This window comes from Tamandua tetradactyla, chromosome 14 (assembly GCF_023851605.1).
Source record: "Tamandua tetradactyla isolate mTamTet1 chromosome 14, mTamTet1.pri, whole genome shotgun sequence".
In the NCBI taxonomy this organism is placed as follows: domain Eukaryota; kingdom Metazoa; phylum Chordata; class Mammalia; order Pilosa; family Myrmecophagidae; genus Tamandua; species Tamandua tetradactyla.
Genome location: NC_135340.1, coordinates 56,398,762 through 56,415,403, shown reverse-complemented (window position 1 = coordinate 56,415,403; position 16,642 = coordinate 56,398,762). Strand labels below are relative to the sequence as shown.

The window sequence follows — 16,642 nt, the reverse complement described above, 5'->3', positions numbered from 1 at the left end:
TATATATATAATACATATATATCATAATGTATATAAAAAATATATAGGTTTTTTTTCCTATATATTATTTCTGATTCTCAGACTAGGGAGGTATAAAGCATACTAGTTTATTGGTATCAGTTGAGTAGTTTTGTTTACTATAAACTTTAATGCTTAATTTATTAATCTCATCAGTCCACTGAACAATTAAAATTGCTCTAAATATTTCATCAGTACTTTGCATAATAAACCAGAACTTACACACTTAACACCTTAAATGTCCTCAGACATTTATTCACTGAAATTTTTAAAATCTACCCCGACCCCTATGATAATCAGTGACTATTACCTGTCACAACTTGGACCCAGCCTTATTTCCAGGTATACTTTTTTCACTCAATTGTCTCTCTCCTTTAACTACTTTTACCTTGTTCACTCAGGAATGTTCTCTCTCACTAACATGCTCCTCCTCTGCATCCATGTCCCTATGTCTAAGCCAAATTAATTGCTTCCCCCAACTGTTACTGTAGCAGTTTTCACATTCTTCATCTGTGTTTTGCTAGACAGAGCCCTTAAGGGCAGAAGCTATGTAAAATAATAAGCCTAAAGTTATAATGCACAAATATTTAGACCTAAATATGAGCTAACATCACCATCATCTTCATAATTATCATCATCATTTAGAGACCTAGATTCTACTTTGGCCACAAGCCCTAAGTTTCCTAAATTCTTCAGAGTTTGATTTAGAAGTCAGTTTAGTACACTGAGTAAGATCATGGCTCCTGGGGTCAAAGATCCAGGTTTGTATTCAAAGTTTTATCAACTATAAATTTAATAGCTTTATTAATTTATATTATTTTCTCTCAGCTATAATAGGGGGGATACCTCTTATACCTCTCAGGTATGTTATAAGGATGTGGTGACAAGGTTCATAAAAGCACTAAGCAGAGTGCCTAGCACAGAGCAGGCAGTAAATAAATGGTACCATTTTTTACATCTATGAGACATGAAAGTAAATTTAGCAAGTTGTACAGAAATAAACAGAAGGTTTAGGGTACACACTACATAAAAAAGAATGATAAACAAATGACCAGAAGTAAAGGAACCTGATAATCTCAGAAATACAAATCTAATTAGTAATGTAACTGGGGCAACCTAAAATTTTAGTAAAGAATGACCTAAAGAAAACAATTTAAAGAAACCAATTGCAACTGAAAATAGAATGGCTAGGAAGCAGGAGTTTAAGGGGAGATTCATAATCCACATGTGACATGGAAAGATCTAGAGTTTGAGTATAAAAACAAAGGATAAATTAAAATGTGAAAAAAAATAGGACCAATATAGGAATAAAGATTATTATTATAAGACTGGACCCTGAAAGGGGATCACTGTTAAAAAAAAAAAAAGTACAGTAGGGGAGGGGAATACTGTATAATTTCTTAATCATAGGTTTCTGAGTGGCTCCAAACAACTATGAATGACAGCTTGCAATAACCATTCATTTGTAAACATCTATTAATTAGAGCCAAACCTGGAATGACTGACTTGATTTGTAATTTTTCTATACCATTAAAAAGGATATTAAAATTAGAGGATTAATTGTAAAGCTTATATATAGAGTAAAAAAGCTTAGCCTACCTATAGGTATGCCTAAGAGTCACCTCCGGAGGACCTCTTTTGTTGCTCAGATGTGGCCTCATTCTCTAAGCCCAGCTCTGCAAGTGAAACCACTGCACTCCCCCCATATGTGGGACATGATATCCAGGGATGAAAGTCTCTGGCAGCCTGGGAGATGACTCCCAGGGATGAGCCTGGCCCTGACACCATGGGATCAACAATGCCATCCTGACCAAAAGGGGGAAAAGAAGTGTAACCAATAAGGAATCACTGGCTGAGAGTTCAAATCGAGTTGAGAGGCTACACTGGAGGTCACTCTTACACAAGCTTCAGTTAGATATTGTTACTGTATAACTTGCCAAACACCAACCAAAACCATTCCTGCCAATCCTAAAGAATACCTAGGACATTATATAAGATTCTACAAAGGTTCCATGTAATAGGGTAACTTTCCAGAAACCTACAACCTTCAGATGGGTCCCTAGACCAGATAAGCCATGAAATACAGAGGAGCCAGCTTTTCCAGAATATCAACTAGTTTCATCCCCCTATTCCATATTATTGACAGCCCCTTCCAACAAGAAAAATTTAGAATGGGCAGAGCCCAAATACCCCTAAAGAATGAGAGAAAGATCAAAGGTGATGGTGGATGGTGATGAATACACAACTATATGATGATATTGTAAGCCACTGATTGTACACCATGTATGGAATGTTTGTATGTTAAGAATATATGTGCTTGTACATTGTTGTATCAATAAAAAAATTTTTTTAAAAGGTGATGATAGAATTATACAGAGAGTTGTTCAGGTTTAACAAATGAGTATGAGTGCTAAATCAGTTATTTTATTGATATTTCTTTTAGTCTCCAGAACCTTAGAGCAGCTACAAATAAAAACCTAAAATTTTGGAACTGTAACCCGTACCCAACTCTGAAATCTGTTCTACAATTAATTGTTACAATGTACTTTGAAATTTATTGCTTTTTTGTATATATGTTATTTTTCACACACAAAAAGAATATAGTAGAGAAGATAGGATTTAACAAATGAATGTGACTGCTGAGTTAATATACTGATATTTCTTTTGGTCTCCAGTATCTTGGAGCAGCTAAAAGAAAAAAATGAAAACTTGTGGAACCATAACCCATACCAAACTTTAAAATCTGTTGTATAATTACTTGCTAAAATATACTTGGAAATTCATTGCTTTTTTTGTGTATATGTTATTTTTCACAATACAAAAAAATTAGGAGGATTAAGCTGAATGATTACTTTCTTTAAAGAAAGGAGGTAGGTTATCAGCAAAGATATACAAGGATATCTTTGTATATCTTTTAGTCACATACTCAAGCTGTCTGGATCCACTCCTATATACACCCTAAACAGAACATTTAAACAGCCCTGGAACATGTCTCAGAAAAAGTAATCAACACCAGCAGTGTTCTGGAATGATCCAATGTAAGTTATAACTAGGAGAATAGATTACTAGCTTTTAATTACTATAATTTCTCTGGCCTTTATACTTCTTCATTCACAATTAGATCTTATCCTGCAATTCTGATGATTGTAACACTTGGCAGAAAGGAAGATGTTCTAAATATTAAGCCAAAAAGAATGAATTAGACTTTAAGATACTTTATATCAACTAGCTATTTCAAAATAACAATAACAATAAAAGTTAATATTTCACTTAATGATCATTACTAAGTCCTAAATACCAACTTAAGTGTACTTTGTTATATAATCCAACCACTCTGTTAAGCAGGTATTTCACCCCCACTAGACCCCCCACTGTTGGAGAAACAAAGAAACTAGCTCAGAAAAGTCAGTATTATGCTCAGCTAGTCAATGACTGAACAAAAATCTGAACCCAGATGGTCTGACTCCAGAGCTTGTATTCTTAACTACCTGAGTTACGATCATTTAAAAGTATTGCAAACAAACTTCCAGATAATGTCATAGAAGAAATCAGAAAAAGGTTTTAAATCAACAGCTTCTATTCCTAGGGCACTATTGGCCTAATATACCCACTTTTTATAAGGGCCTTTTTAATATCCTTACCCCTCTTCTTTCCTAGTAGCAGAAACTTTGGAAAAGTTTGTAACTTTGGTATCCATGGCTGGGCTTACATGATTGTCATTTGTGCATGATTCACGTTTGCAGGCCTAATTTCTTTGGGAAGAGAGGCTGTGTTATCTTCCATCAAAATCACAGAGGGAACCTTGAACCAAAAAGTCTTCATTCTATGGAATGATATCTAAATGTTTTGTTTGTTAATTTTTTTTTAATTAATAAAAAAAGTTTAAAAAAAAAAGTCTTCATTCTAGAGAGAACAGTAGCTATCATTCATTAAGCTCTTATGTTTGCCAGGCTGTGTTTTAATTGCTTTAATATGTGTTCCCATATTGAGTCTTTGCAAAATCTCTATGAGGCAGAGATTATTAATCCCTACTTTACAGACAAGAAAGTGGGGCACAGAAATGGGTTTACTATTAACCAGCAAGTGGTAGAGCTGAAGTATATCTAGATGATTGGGTACTTTAAAGCTTCTAACCAATAAATTAATTGTGGGGGCAGAATACTGATATCCTCAGGAATATTTCCTTCAGCCAGGTAAGTATTAAAAAATTTTTTTTTAATGTTTCGGAAAAGGGATTTGGTATAGCATAATTCCCATTGTTATACACCTTCTTACTTTACACATTCACCATCACCTGCCTGACCCCTGAAAGAATCTGAATTTCAGAACCTGACCAAGTCTTTGAATGTGTGCCTACTATTCTAGATAGGATACTCAGAAAATACTTGTAATAGGTTAAGAAAATTAGACACACATAAGCAAAAGAAAAAAATTAAGTTAGCCTTTTAATCCTAAGGACGAAACTACTTGTTCTGGCATGGAGCATTTCTATCACAGAGAACCTCAGTCTCACTTTAAAAAGTACTTTCCTCTTCAGTCTTTGAAAGTTTCCATGTTAACCATTTCTCCTCCAGGAAGAGGGTTATAATTCTCACTTATAAACATGATCCTTTCAGTCTCTAGGGTATTTAAGACCAAGTGAATAAAGGACTACTTATGGTTTTAACAAGCCTCATGAGAAATCAAAAAGAAAATCTGTCAATTTCAATAAAAATTGGAAAGGTGTTAAATGTAGCTCTTTCTACTGGAATGCTTCTTGACTTACAGACTTTTGCTTTATTCAATTTGCCAGGCATTGTTCAAGTTGTTAAACAAGGGCTGATAAAATTGTTGCCCCCAAAATAATAGTCACAGGAATATGTTAATTATTTCAAAGAATAATTTCATTGGTTAATTACAAAATTTAATTGTAAGGATCAAGCAATGGTTATTGGTCAAACCAGTTCACACAAATAGCTATGAAATGTGCAGATGCTGATTTCTAAATTAAGGCGACAAATACTGATCAGATTCCCATAACATAGTTCAGGATCTAAATAAATGTGATTGGGACATAATTCTATATATAAAGCTAAGAGAATGACAGTGCAATCATCAATAATTAAACCAAAGGCATTCTTTTTCAAATCACTTTTAGTTAAACAATAAAGTCTAGCTTTAAAAAAACAAACCTAAAGATATGTAAAGTTTAAAGCAATCTATTTTTCTACCTGAGATAAAATTAAGTTTCTTTTTTCCTATCTAAACATAATTCTTTATTTAGAAACACTGAGGTAAATCTGAATTCACTTGTTAAAATTTGTCAAACTTCTCCAAAAATTTTTAAGACCTACTCAAGAAAGAATCTCTCATGTTACACCTATATATTTACATGTTTTTCTTCAAGACTAATGACAAATTTATGAGGTTGTAGACTTGTAATGGGAACATGATATTACTAATAATGTGAAAATAAAAAGCCATTCATTTATACAAAGTGTTTCTGTATACAATATGAAATGGGATCAAAGAATCTGGGTATATACATTAATCACTAAGAGTTTAGAAATTAAGCTCACTTTAAGAAAACTCATTCTTTTCCTCATTTTGGAGCAGACGTTGCAAAATTGTGATGTACAACAAAAATAATGCATATAAAAGTTCCAAAACCAAACATGAGCCTAAATTGGGAATAACTGCAACTTAAATTAAAAATTAAATGCACTTAAACCTTTCCTGTGACTCTGCAACTTTTGCTTCCAGGTCTGCAGGTTTTTATTGAGGTAACAGCCCCTTAGCTCTGCCTGCCTCTGTCTCCAATGCCCCCCAACCCCCACCAAAAAAACCAACTTCCTTCTTAATGACTGTTTTTGGCAATTCTTCCAAATCCTGAAAGCAAGACAGCCTTCTAAAGTAAATTAGAATGGAAAACAACACTATGGGTATGTATGAAAATCAATCTAAGAAGTTGAACTGAGAAAGAACATACCAGAAGGAAGCAGTACAGTCTACTCAAGAGAAAAAGAGAAACTAAAAAAGTAGGGGGGCTGTTTTGGCCCTTCTTCCACATTATCTCCTGATTATAAGAGTGTGGGACAAAAATCTCAAACTCTAAAAAGGTAGTAACTTTGAAGGAGGAGCTAGAGAAATGAATAAATGATAAAGAAGAACAGCAGTAGCTTTAGCTGTCAATGAGTTTCTTTGCTCTGGCATTGGCAACATCAATACGATCTTTGTTGGTGTCAGCCTGAAAAAAAGGAAAAGACATCAGCATTAATTCACAAGGTTAGTCACTGTGATAAAAGATATATTTTATACCCTTGGAGTAATGACACACTGAGAAAATTCAAAAGTTACATTACAAAACTCATCTTGGGCAAAATGTGGCAATATGAAATTCATTTTGAAAAGCGTTGGTGTACAAATATGAGAAAGGCACAACAGAGGAACTTGACAGTATTTCACCAATCCTAAAACATATTTTTTCATAGTTTAACATCTCCAAAATTGGGATGCTTCTTATTATCTATGGCATTTCAGACCCAATGAAATATAATAATGTTTTTCTCTGCTACAGATCTGGACCTTGTGGAAGTCCTCTAAAACTAAATCATAGAATGTTATCTGGAACTATACAAGATCTAACTTCCCCAGAGATCTTTGGAACAAATGTGGTAACACTTATACCAATATCTGAATTAAAATGATGGGCCGTAAGTAGCCTAGACCCAGGTTACAGCATTGAAAACAGCTTATGAACCACAGTTTGCACAATGAAATTTATTGAAAGTGATTCAACAGAGAACAAAGCTCAAAAACTCACCCCCTCCTTTAAAGTACACTGAGATTTTAATGAAATAGCAATAAAGAATACCTTTCAGAGGTGACATACCCAAATACTAAAAACAATTTCATTTTAAGTCTTTTTTATTACGTGAAATAAAAAAATAAGTATTATACTTTTCCCTTACTCAGGACTCTATTTTGTATGTTGACACCATAAAAACCACTCTGTATAACTGCATAACTGATTTTTACATATTAACTTTCATGAAATGAGGATTCTGAAACCTAATTTTTTTTTTTTTTCCGCATGGGCAGGCACCGGGAATAGAACCCGGGTCTCCAGCATGGCAAGCGAGAACTCTGCCTTGCTGAGCCACTATGGCCTGCCCCTAATTTGGTATTAACAAAATAAAAATCAAAAAGCTAACTTGCTGTGTTCTGGGAAAATAAGAGATAGTGCACTCCCAGGTTAGAGTAGATTCTAAGCTTTATGTGTGAAGGTTTAAGCAAAATTACTTTATTCCACAGTTGTGGTTTTAAAATGAACCAACTGAGCAAGAGATGGAAGGACTTGATTATTGTTTTCAATGTTAGATTTGCCACCTCACCAAACCTTTGAGGACAGTATTTTATCTTTCTATTGTTTCACCCCAAAGTATCTAGCACAGATGCCCATTACTAAAACTCTATATTGGATATCTTATTCCCTTGTGGCAAGGCAATAAGAAGCTTTTACCTTTTCTGTGATCCGATGTATTTGTTGATTTTGAGCCTCAATTTCATTGCCCATATCCAAGGCCATGGTTTTTAGATTTCCCAGGATACTGCCCACCTGAGTCAGGTTCTCCTCCATTTCATCTTCCCTGGCATCATTAGTTACACTATTAAAAAAGATAGTTAATTCAGTACTTTTTGATGAGTTATAAAAGGACTAAATCTGGATTTAGTTTTTACAAAAGTAAGTAACCAGATTTTCAAATGCTCTCAGCACTTTTCAACATCAATTATATTTTATGTTAAGTGTTAAGACCAATGGAATGTAGGTTACTACTGTTGGGAACATTCTATAGTAAAAATGGAAAAATTTACCAAGGAGAACACAATGTCTTAAAGATAGGTAAAAAGGAGGTTAAAAAACCATTTTAGAACAGTGGTTTTAAAAGTGTGGTTCCCAGAATCACCTGGGAACTTGTCAGATATGCTAATTCTCATGCTTTACTCCAGATCTACTGAATCAGTAGCTGGAGGTGGAGTGCAGCAATTTGTGTTTTTTAAAAATAAGCCCTCCAGGTGATTTTGATGCACACTTATATTTGAGAACCTCTATTCTAAAAACAGGGGTTGGAAAACTAAGGCCTGAGGGCCAAATCTGACCTGCTACCATTTTTGTAAATCAAGTTTTATCAGAACACAGCACACTCATCATTTACATTTTATCTATGGCTGCTTTTGCCTTACAAGAGTTGAGTAGTTAGGACAGATTGTATGATCTGCAAAGTCTGAAATATTTCCCACCTGGTCCTTTATAGAAAAAGTGAGCCGATCCCTGCACTAGATGATACATTTTAAAAATATTTTTACTGTTTACCAAGGTAAAACATGCTTACTTTAGTAATTTAGAAAGCACTAATAAATGTATAAAGAAACATTAATCCTATTATCCACGGGTAACAACGATTATCAACATTCTGTCACAAGACAGATTTTAAAACATATTTTTTTAATGAAAGAAATGTTATTTCTACTTAAAGAGTTAAAAGTTCATGTGTGGACCTAGCCTTCTGAGTGAGGCATTTATTTAGAAAAATATATATATCAGGAAAAGCTAGTATACCGTTTAATGTATCCACCCGTGGCTGCTCCTGTGGCTGCTTGCTGAGGTTGGCCATTTGTCACCCGGCCTGGCTGCTTAGATATTACATTGCTAGATGAGTTGTCTCCACTATCGCCCCATGTTGCCTTATAGGCCTTACCCGACTCAAAGTTCTTTGTCCTACATGAGATGAGACAGGAGTGTAAGGAAATAGCGAAAAGGAAGGTATAGTTGTAATTATTAGTGCTTATACCTTGAAGATGACTCTAGTACCCTTAGTAGAAAAACTGCATACAGTTAGATCTAGATTTCTATATTACCCATGGCAATAAGATATAAGAGAAAAATAAATTACATAAACCCACTGAACATTTTTTTTAAAGGCTCAAATACACGTTTTATCAAATCTTCACCAAGCTGTAAAGCAGAAAACCACAATTATTGATTCTCCAGGTTCTTTTAGCCTCTGATACTCTCCAGAAAAGAGGTTAATGGACATTAGACAAAAAATCCTCTAGGAAATGTTTTCTGGAATGCTGTAAGAGGATCCTTGGAGGTAACTCAGTGGTTGATAAGGGAAGGAAGAGAAAGAAGACTGAGTGGGTTAAAGTGTGGGAAACAAAGGATCAACTAAAACTGTGAAATAAGAAAAAAAAAAAAAAAATAGGGGGGCAGTGCAACGGTGGCTCAGTGGCAGAATTTTTGCCTACCATGCCAGAGACCTGGGTTTGATTCTTAGAGCCTGACCATGCAAAAAAAAAAAAAAAAAGGCTCAGATATCGAGGGTAATTACTTCCAAACTGGACAGTTTGGAAACTTCCAGCCAGCTGTAGAAAGAATATTTCAGGCTACTCTGGCAGTAGTTTAACTTAGTATTTCTATAGGCTAAGAACTGTTAATCTGGAGGAAGCAAAGGGAGACACTGAGATTAAAAAAAAAAAAGGACACATGATTGGTATAAAATGACCTGAATCCCAATCCTAGACCTATTCCTCAGTGGTTGCAGAACCTTAAGTAAACATCAAACTCTGAGCATTCTTTTCATTATATGTAAATTAGCATAATAACAATATTTAATATCTCACAGCATAAAACAGTTCTTTCAATAATGAATATAAAACATCATATAAATGTTCTGATTCACTGACTTCAACTTCAAGCTGATCCTTCAGTTAACAGCTCATGCCTTGTTAATGCAGTAATCACCTACTGGCATGTTTACTAGTACGTTTGGCCCATTAACACTCACTAACTTTGAGATCTAGTTGGATACAGTTGTACTATAAGAATATAGCCACATCTAACCTCAGGCTGTTTCAGTCTACAGTGAGAAAGAGATGGTTTTGATCTGAGACAGAACTTTTGTGCATAATAAAATTTACCACCCTTCTGAGAAGAAATCATCCTTCTGATTTTGATGAGATTAAGAACTCCTTATAGAAAGTTGATTTATCTCTTTCATTCTTGAGAAATCTAATAATCTATAACCAAATATTCTTTTTATTGCACTGCCTTCTCTTTTTTCTATAAATGTCTCTCATTCAAAAATAAAATGTGTGAAATAAGAATTTGAAACATACCAGAATCAATTTGTTATGAAGCTGCTATTACAACAGTAGAAAAAAACAAGGACCAAGATATGAACACAAAAACTTTTAACAATTTTTTTCCAATTCTGTTTGTCAAGATTAATAATAATTGAATAAAAACAGTAAGAAGCAAGCCAAGTATCAACTATTATTCTTTCTTCAAAGAGAAAAAATATCAATCAAAACAAATACCAATTGTAATGTGCATACGTATGCATGTGTGTGTTCCTGTGTGGGTGTTCTGGAAGGTCAGTCTATAGGAAAGAAGAAAAAGTGAGGCAGGAAACAGGGTAGAAATCAAAGACAATTTTCTAATATTCAATTATATGCCTCATAATTCTAACCTACACCTCAAAGATTAGCTAGCTCCATGTTAATCTGAAATGAAATTAATGGTAACACATGACATAGGAATTTTGAAACAAATTGTAACATATATAGAGAGGGGAACCCTTATTTAAAAACACAAGATATCAGATAGGGTAATATTTTGAATTATATTCCACCTTGTTGAAATGGGATTTAAGGTGACATGCCAGGCATTTAATTCCTAGATCGGTAGTAGACTAAGTTATATGAATTCAAATCACTAGAAGCAACATTTTAATCGAGGAAATCCTGACTCTGGAGTTGGAATAGAGTAGAGAAACTTAATAGAAGACAGTTTGCTGAAATGAAAGTAAGTCCTGTGAAGAGAGATTCAGTTAGCCAGATTTCCTTTACTTTTGATCAGGACTAGACTACAGCAACACTCTAGGAAGATCAACCTACTAAAAACTTCTTAGGGAACTGAAGGGATGTTTTTATTTTGGAAATCTGAAATGGTATTTAGTAAAAGCTTAGTTACCAGGGCCATTAGACAATGGGTGATATTATATGTTAAGATCCTTTAGTTAAGTTCATTTTTTGGCATATATCAATCATCAAGAACAAATTCACTTTACATTACACACCACAGCACAGTTAAGACAGTCTCCACCATCCACAAAATTCATGCACATGCATAGAAATACCATGTGAAGCATCACCTTTAGATAGCCGCTTAACAGCCCAAACTGCGCCACAAGACTGCATCTTAATGTTCCCCTTTGAGCCCGGCTTCTGATGTTAAATCTTCATTTTTAGTAAGCAGGTTAGAAAGGAAAAGATTAGGTGAGAGAATGAAATGCAGAAAATAGTAAATGCCAGTAAAACAGGAAAGAAGCAGGTTTTAGAGTTTTAAAACATAATACATTTAAATTTTTTCCTGGTTTCACAGAAGCAATCACATTTCTGAGATTCTATATTGAAGGAGAAAAAACAACAAGTTTTCAAATCAGGGCACATTTCATTTTTCCTAAGAATGATAGTGTTATAATACTCTTTCTAAATTAATACGAAGGGAATGTAAATACTAATGGAGAGGTAGTAAAGCTTCTTCATTTCCTAGCCAGTTACTTTTTCTTTGGTAATTAAAGATTTCTCTTAATTACTTCTATTATGCATTTTATCTGCCTTATGATTTTAAAAATATCTGTTTACATGTCTAACTCTCCTACCACCCAACAAGCTTCTAAGCCCCTACTGTGAATCAGATACCATGAAGCAAAAAAGAAAAAAAAAAGCAGTGATAAATACAACAGGGCCAGAGCTATGTCTTATTCATCTTCGTATGCCCTGTAAGTAAGATGGAGCATTCAAATGTTGGCTGAAATATAATTTATATTTATTTCAAACCTTCAGAGCTGAATTTTTATACTTCAGTATCTCATGAGACTGGAATAATAAAAACCCCATAGTAACTGTTTTGAGCTTCTCTAGTGTTTCAGAAATACAAATTTGCCTTCAAACTATGTAGCAGCGTTATATGTTATAAGCATAGTCTGAAGAGAGGCAAGTTAAGTCAGAGGAAAACCTTGTCTAAGAACGGTTAAACTGAAGCTTCAGGCTGTTTACTAATTTTAAGACTTTCCCATTTTAAACCTGTCTCATTTAAAACTCTTATTAATTAAAATTATAGCTTATCAAATTTTACTGTCAAAGATGTAGGATTTTTTGTTAAAGGATATGTTATCTTGCTTTGAGAATTCAAATAGCAGCTAACAAAATGACATTTATTTACAATTTTAAAGTTTAATCTCAGTAGTCTCTTAGTAAATTTCAGTAGTCCTTCAGAAATAAAGTTTCCTTCCATACAGGGTTATGTTAAGTAAAGCTATTTCCATGTCTCATTAAAAAAAAGATCTGCTAACCAGGTTCTTTAATTTTACTGAACAAAAGAAATCTCAAAGAACAAATCTAATCAAAACATTTTCTAAACAGCAATAATATAATAACAAAAGGGTACATTCTCTCCTTGCCAATGTCAGCAATGTAGCATATTAATGAAGTATATTACTAAAAGCAGGGGCTCTGGAGGCAATCTGCCTGTTTTTTAATCTCAGCTTTCTCACTTGCTATGTAGCCTCCCTGTGTCTCGTTTCTCTATATGTAAAATGGTGATAATAAGAGAATATCATATATTAAGGTTATTGTGAGGGCTAAATTTAGAGTGCTTAGATTATAAGAGCTTAAATTATTATACAGGCCAGCAAACCTCATCCAAAAAAAAAAAAAAAACCCTTGGAACAAAACATCAAAAACACTAAAAATACTTCAGTGGAACAACTTAATACTTACACACTAAGTGTGATAAAGATCATAAATAGCTTCAGTTCAAGTCACAATTTGCAGCCTAATGAACTGTGGCAACAAATTATGGAGTAAAAAAATGCAAAACCTTTGGATTTCAGAGATGAGCTTTTTAGATTTCTGAACTGAGTTGAATTGTTGCTATTAGTATTAGCCTTATCAAAGAGAATTGACTCTAGGTCTGCCATTGAGAAACTCATGTTATGGCTATTTATGTGAACAGTCTAACTGAAACACAGATTAGCAGACAATATTAGAAAGATCAACCTACTGGCAGCATTGATAAGAGGAAGAACTGAGGAAAGATGTATTATAGAGACCAAGGTCTGTACAGTATAAAGAAGAGTGAGATGGAGGAAGGCAATTAAAATCAGACAACTTAACCAGGGATATTACTCTACTCTCATCAGAGAATTGTTTTGTTATAGCAGCTTCCCTGATTCTATCTTCCTCCTTGTTCTTCTCCTAGATCTGATTTCAAGGAAATTCATCTACTTTCTCTTTCTCTTCTAAGAAACAGGAACAGAGGAGAAAGGTACAACAAGTTTCCAAAACATAGCTAAAAATTTGAATCAAGTAATCTGTACCATTTGTAACCTCTATAATTAATCTCCTAGAGCCAGACTGACAAGTTATAGTTATTGAAATATGGATTTTCAGATAGTCTACAAACATATTAATAGGTCAACAGGAATCAGGGGACTGCTCTAACAGTCTGTAAATCTTTGTATGCCTTAGTCCAAACCTCATGGTAATATGAACATATATAATATTTTTCAACATCTTCAAGTCTGAGTCACCCATAGAGAAGGAGAGAATTTAAATAGTCACAATGGAGTCACCAACTAGAATAAATTCATTTGTGTCAAGCATAATCTCACACACTATTCACAAATAGTTTGTAGAATATACTACATAATATGCTGTATTTAAAGTAACCCTCTCTACCAATCCAATTATTTTCGCTCTTCAAATCTTCCCTTCCCCTTCCTTTTCAACCCTACTATTTTTGTTACTGGGATACCCTTCATCTTCTAGTATTAGAGAATGCAAAATCTTCAGTATTTGTTGATTCTTCCTTCTTTGTGTCTGATATACAGTCAGTTGATTTTACATGAATTCTCTTTGACTTACTCTTTTTTCTCCACTCTCACTGATAAAATCCTACCTCACAATGTAGATTACAAAAGGTTCTTAATTAGCTCCTGTTGTGCAATTATATACTCCACTCCAATCCATTAACTCCTTAGTTTGGCATTGAAAGTCGTCTATCACCTACCTATATCTTATTTTCCACTTCTCATTCTATATAAATTATGCAGTTCAGTTATATCACACTCCTTCTTAATCTTTGTTTATACTGATCTTCCATAGGAAATGCCCTATGTTCTTCATGTTCTCTCAATCCTTTTAATCATTCAAAGAAGCCCAACTCAAGTTCTAGCTCTTCTTTTAGATATTCTCCAACCCAAGCTTTTGTTAGTTCTGTACCCCCAGGCTTAGTCACTATCAATGATTTAGTACTAGATTACATACGATCTTTTATTCTTTGCTATTCTTTCTCATATATCCAACTACACAGTAAGTCTTTTGAAGACAGAGTCCAATTCTGTTACTCTCTGGTGATCCTGCATATGCATAGTACAGAATATATATTTTGTTAATATTCCTCACTGGAAGGAAAAGACACTAACTCCATTCTGCCTGTCACCCAGATGTATATTTTCCAATCTTTTCATATATTATTATTAGAAAATGAAATTGGGACTTCACCCAAGTATTTGTCAAATTTCAGCCATGGTTTACAGTGGACGTGCCTATTTACACATGAAAAGCTCAGTGTGTCTAAAGGAGAAGTAGCTTAAATCTACTTAACAAAGTTCCTTATTTAGGCCCAGTCACACTTCTGACTTTATTTAAGGGTGGGGGAGAGAGGAGATGCTTTCACTTTAAATTAATTTTAAAAAGGTCTTGATTTGTCACTTACCTATTACATGGGCAGACACAAAGTCCACAGCATTTGTTGAGTTCCGTTAAAGTCTTTTCTGCTTCTCTCATGTCTTTATTTATTTGGTCCATACCTTCTTCAATGCGGTTTAGTTGTTCTACAAATAAGGCGTGGATGTTATATTTGTGTTATATTCATGGTGTCAACCAGAAAATGACATTATTATGGAGCAGCAAAGTTCAACCTAGAATTTACCAATGACCTACTATAGAGAATATATCAGCACCAGAATATATTACATGCTGTCCAACATGAAAACTGTCTTTCATAAACCAACCTGGCCTTTTATTACTGACATATTTGTTCTAAAAAATCTTATATACTGGGGGTGCAAGAGTAGTTCAGTGGTAGAATTCTCATATGCCGTGTGGGAGACCCAGATTGGATTTCCAGCACATGCACTTCCAAAAACCAAACAAGCAAATAAAAGAAAGAAAAAACAAACAAAAATGCAACAAATGGTTCTGCAATAATGGGATACTCACATGGAAAAAGAATGAAATATGAACCCTGCCATAGAGTATATAAGGAAAAAAAAAAAACCTGATATATTAAGAGCACTGAGGGTTTGTTTTAGAGATCAAATTTGAACTAAATTAAGTATACTTTGAATTGACTAGATCCCTAGCATTATCTATCATTTAATAAGCTCAAAATCTGAAGGCTATCAGAGACAAAAAATAAAATAGACCAGACTACTCAAGTCCAGGTCAAATTGGAAGTTTCCAAGCTCACCCGAATCCAGGACTATTTTAAGGCTTAATTTGATTTCCAAAAATGAAGCAAGAATATCATAATGTCATCTCACACCCACCAGAATGGCCATTATCAACAAAACAGAAAATGACAAGTGCTGGAGAGGATGCGGAGAAAGAGGCACACTTATCCACTGTTGGTGGGAATGTCAAAGGGTGCAACCACTGTGGAAGGCAGTTTGGCGGTTCCTCAAAAAGCTGAATATAGAATTGCCATACGACCCAGCAATACCATTGCTGGGAATATACTCAAAGGACTTAAGGGCAAAGACACAAACGGACATTTGCACACCAATGTTTATAGCAGCGTTATTTACAATTGCAAAGAGATGGAAACAGCCGAAATCTCCATCAACAGAAGAGTGGCTAAACAAACTGTGGTATATACATACGATGGAATACTATGCAGCTTTAAGACAGGATAAACTTATGAAGCATGTAATAACATGGATGGACCTAGAGAACATTATGCTGAGTGAGTCTAGCCAAAAACTAAAGGACAAATACTGTATGGTCCCACTGATGTGAACAGACATTCGAGAATAAATTTGGAATATGTCCTTGATAACAGAGTTCAGCAGGAGGTAGAAACAGGGTAAGATAATGGCCAATTGGAGTTGAAGGGATACAGATGGTGTAACAGGACTAGATACAAAAACTCAAAAATGGACAGCACAATAATACCTAATTGTAAAGCAATCATGTTAAAACACTGAATGAAGCTGCATCTGAGCTATAGGTTTTTGTTTTGTTTTGTTTTGATTTTACTATTATTACTTTTATTTTTTTTCTCTATATTAACATTCTATATCTTTTTCGGTTATGTTGCTAGTTCTTCTAAACCAATGCATATGTACTAAGAAATGATGATCATGCATCTATGTGATGATGTTAAGAATTACTGATTGGCGGGCCGCGGTGGCTCAGCGGGCAAGAGTGCTTGCCTGCCGTGCCGGAGGACCCTGGTTCGATTCCCGGCCCCAGCCCATGTAAAAAACAAACAAACAAACAAAATATAATAAAA

General features: G+C 34.3%; 1 protein-coding gene across 5 annotated transcripts in view; it reads right to left on the bottom strand.

Annotated features, from left to right (window-relative positions):
• Window positions 1-57: 57 nt before the first annotated feature.
• Window positions 58-16,642, bottom strand: part of SNAP23 (synaptosome associated protein 23) — a 44,778-nt gene continuing 28,193 nt past the window's right edge. For 4 of the 5 annotated variants that reach the window (XM_077127585.1, XM_077127587.1, XM_077127584.1 and 1 more), the window contains 4 exons: window positions 14,843-14,960; window positions 8,618-8,776; window positions 7,520-7,664; window positions 58-6,244 (listed from right to left, as the gene is read on the bottom strand). In XM_077127585.1, coding sequence (XP_076983700.1) covers window positions 6,179-6,244; window positions 7,520-7,664; window positions 8,618-8,776; window positions 14,843-14,960 — 488 coding nt within the window. In that variant the 3' untranslated portion in view covers window positions 58-6,178. The remainder of the gene's footprint in view (window positions 6,245-7,519; window positions 7,665-8,617; window positions 8,777-14,842; window positions 14,961-16,642) is intronic. The other variant, XM_077127583.1, reaches the window with a different exon arrangement.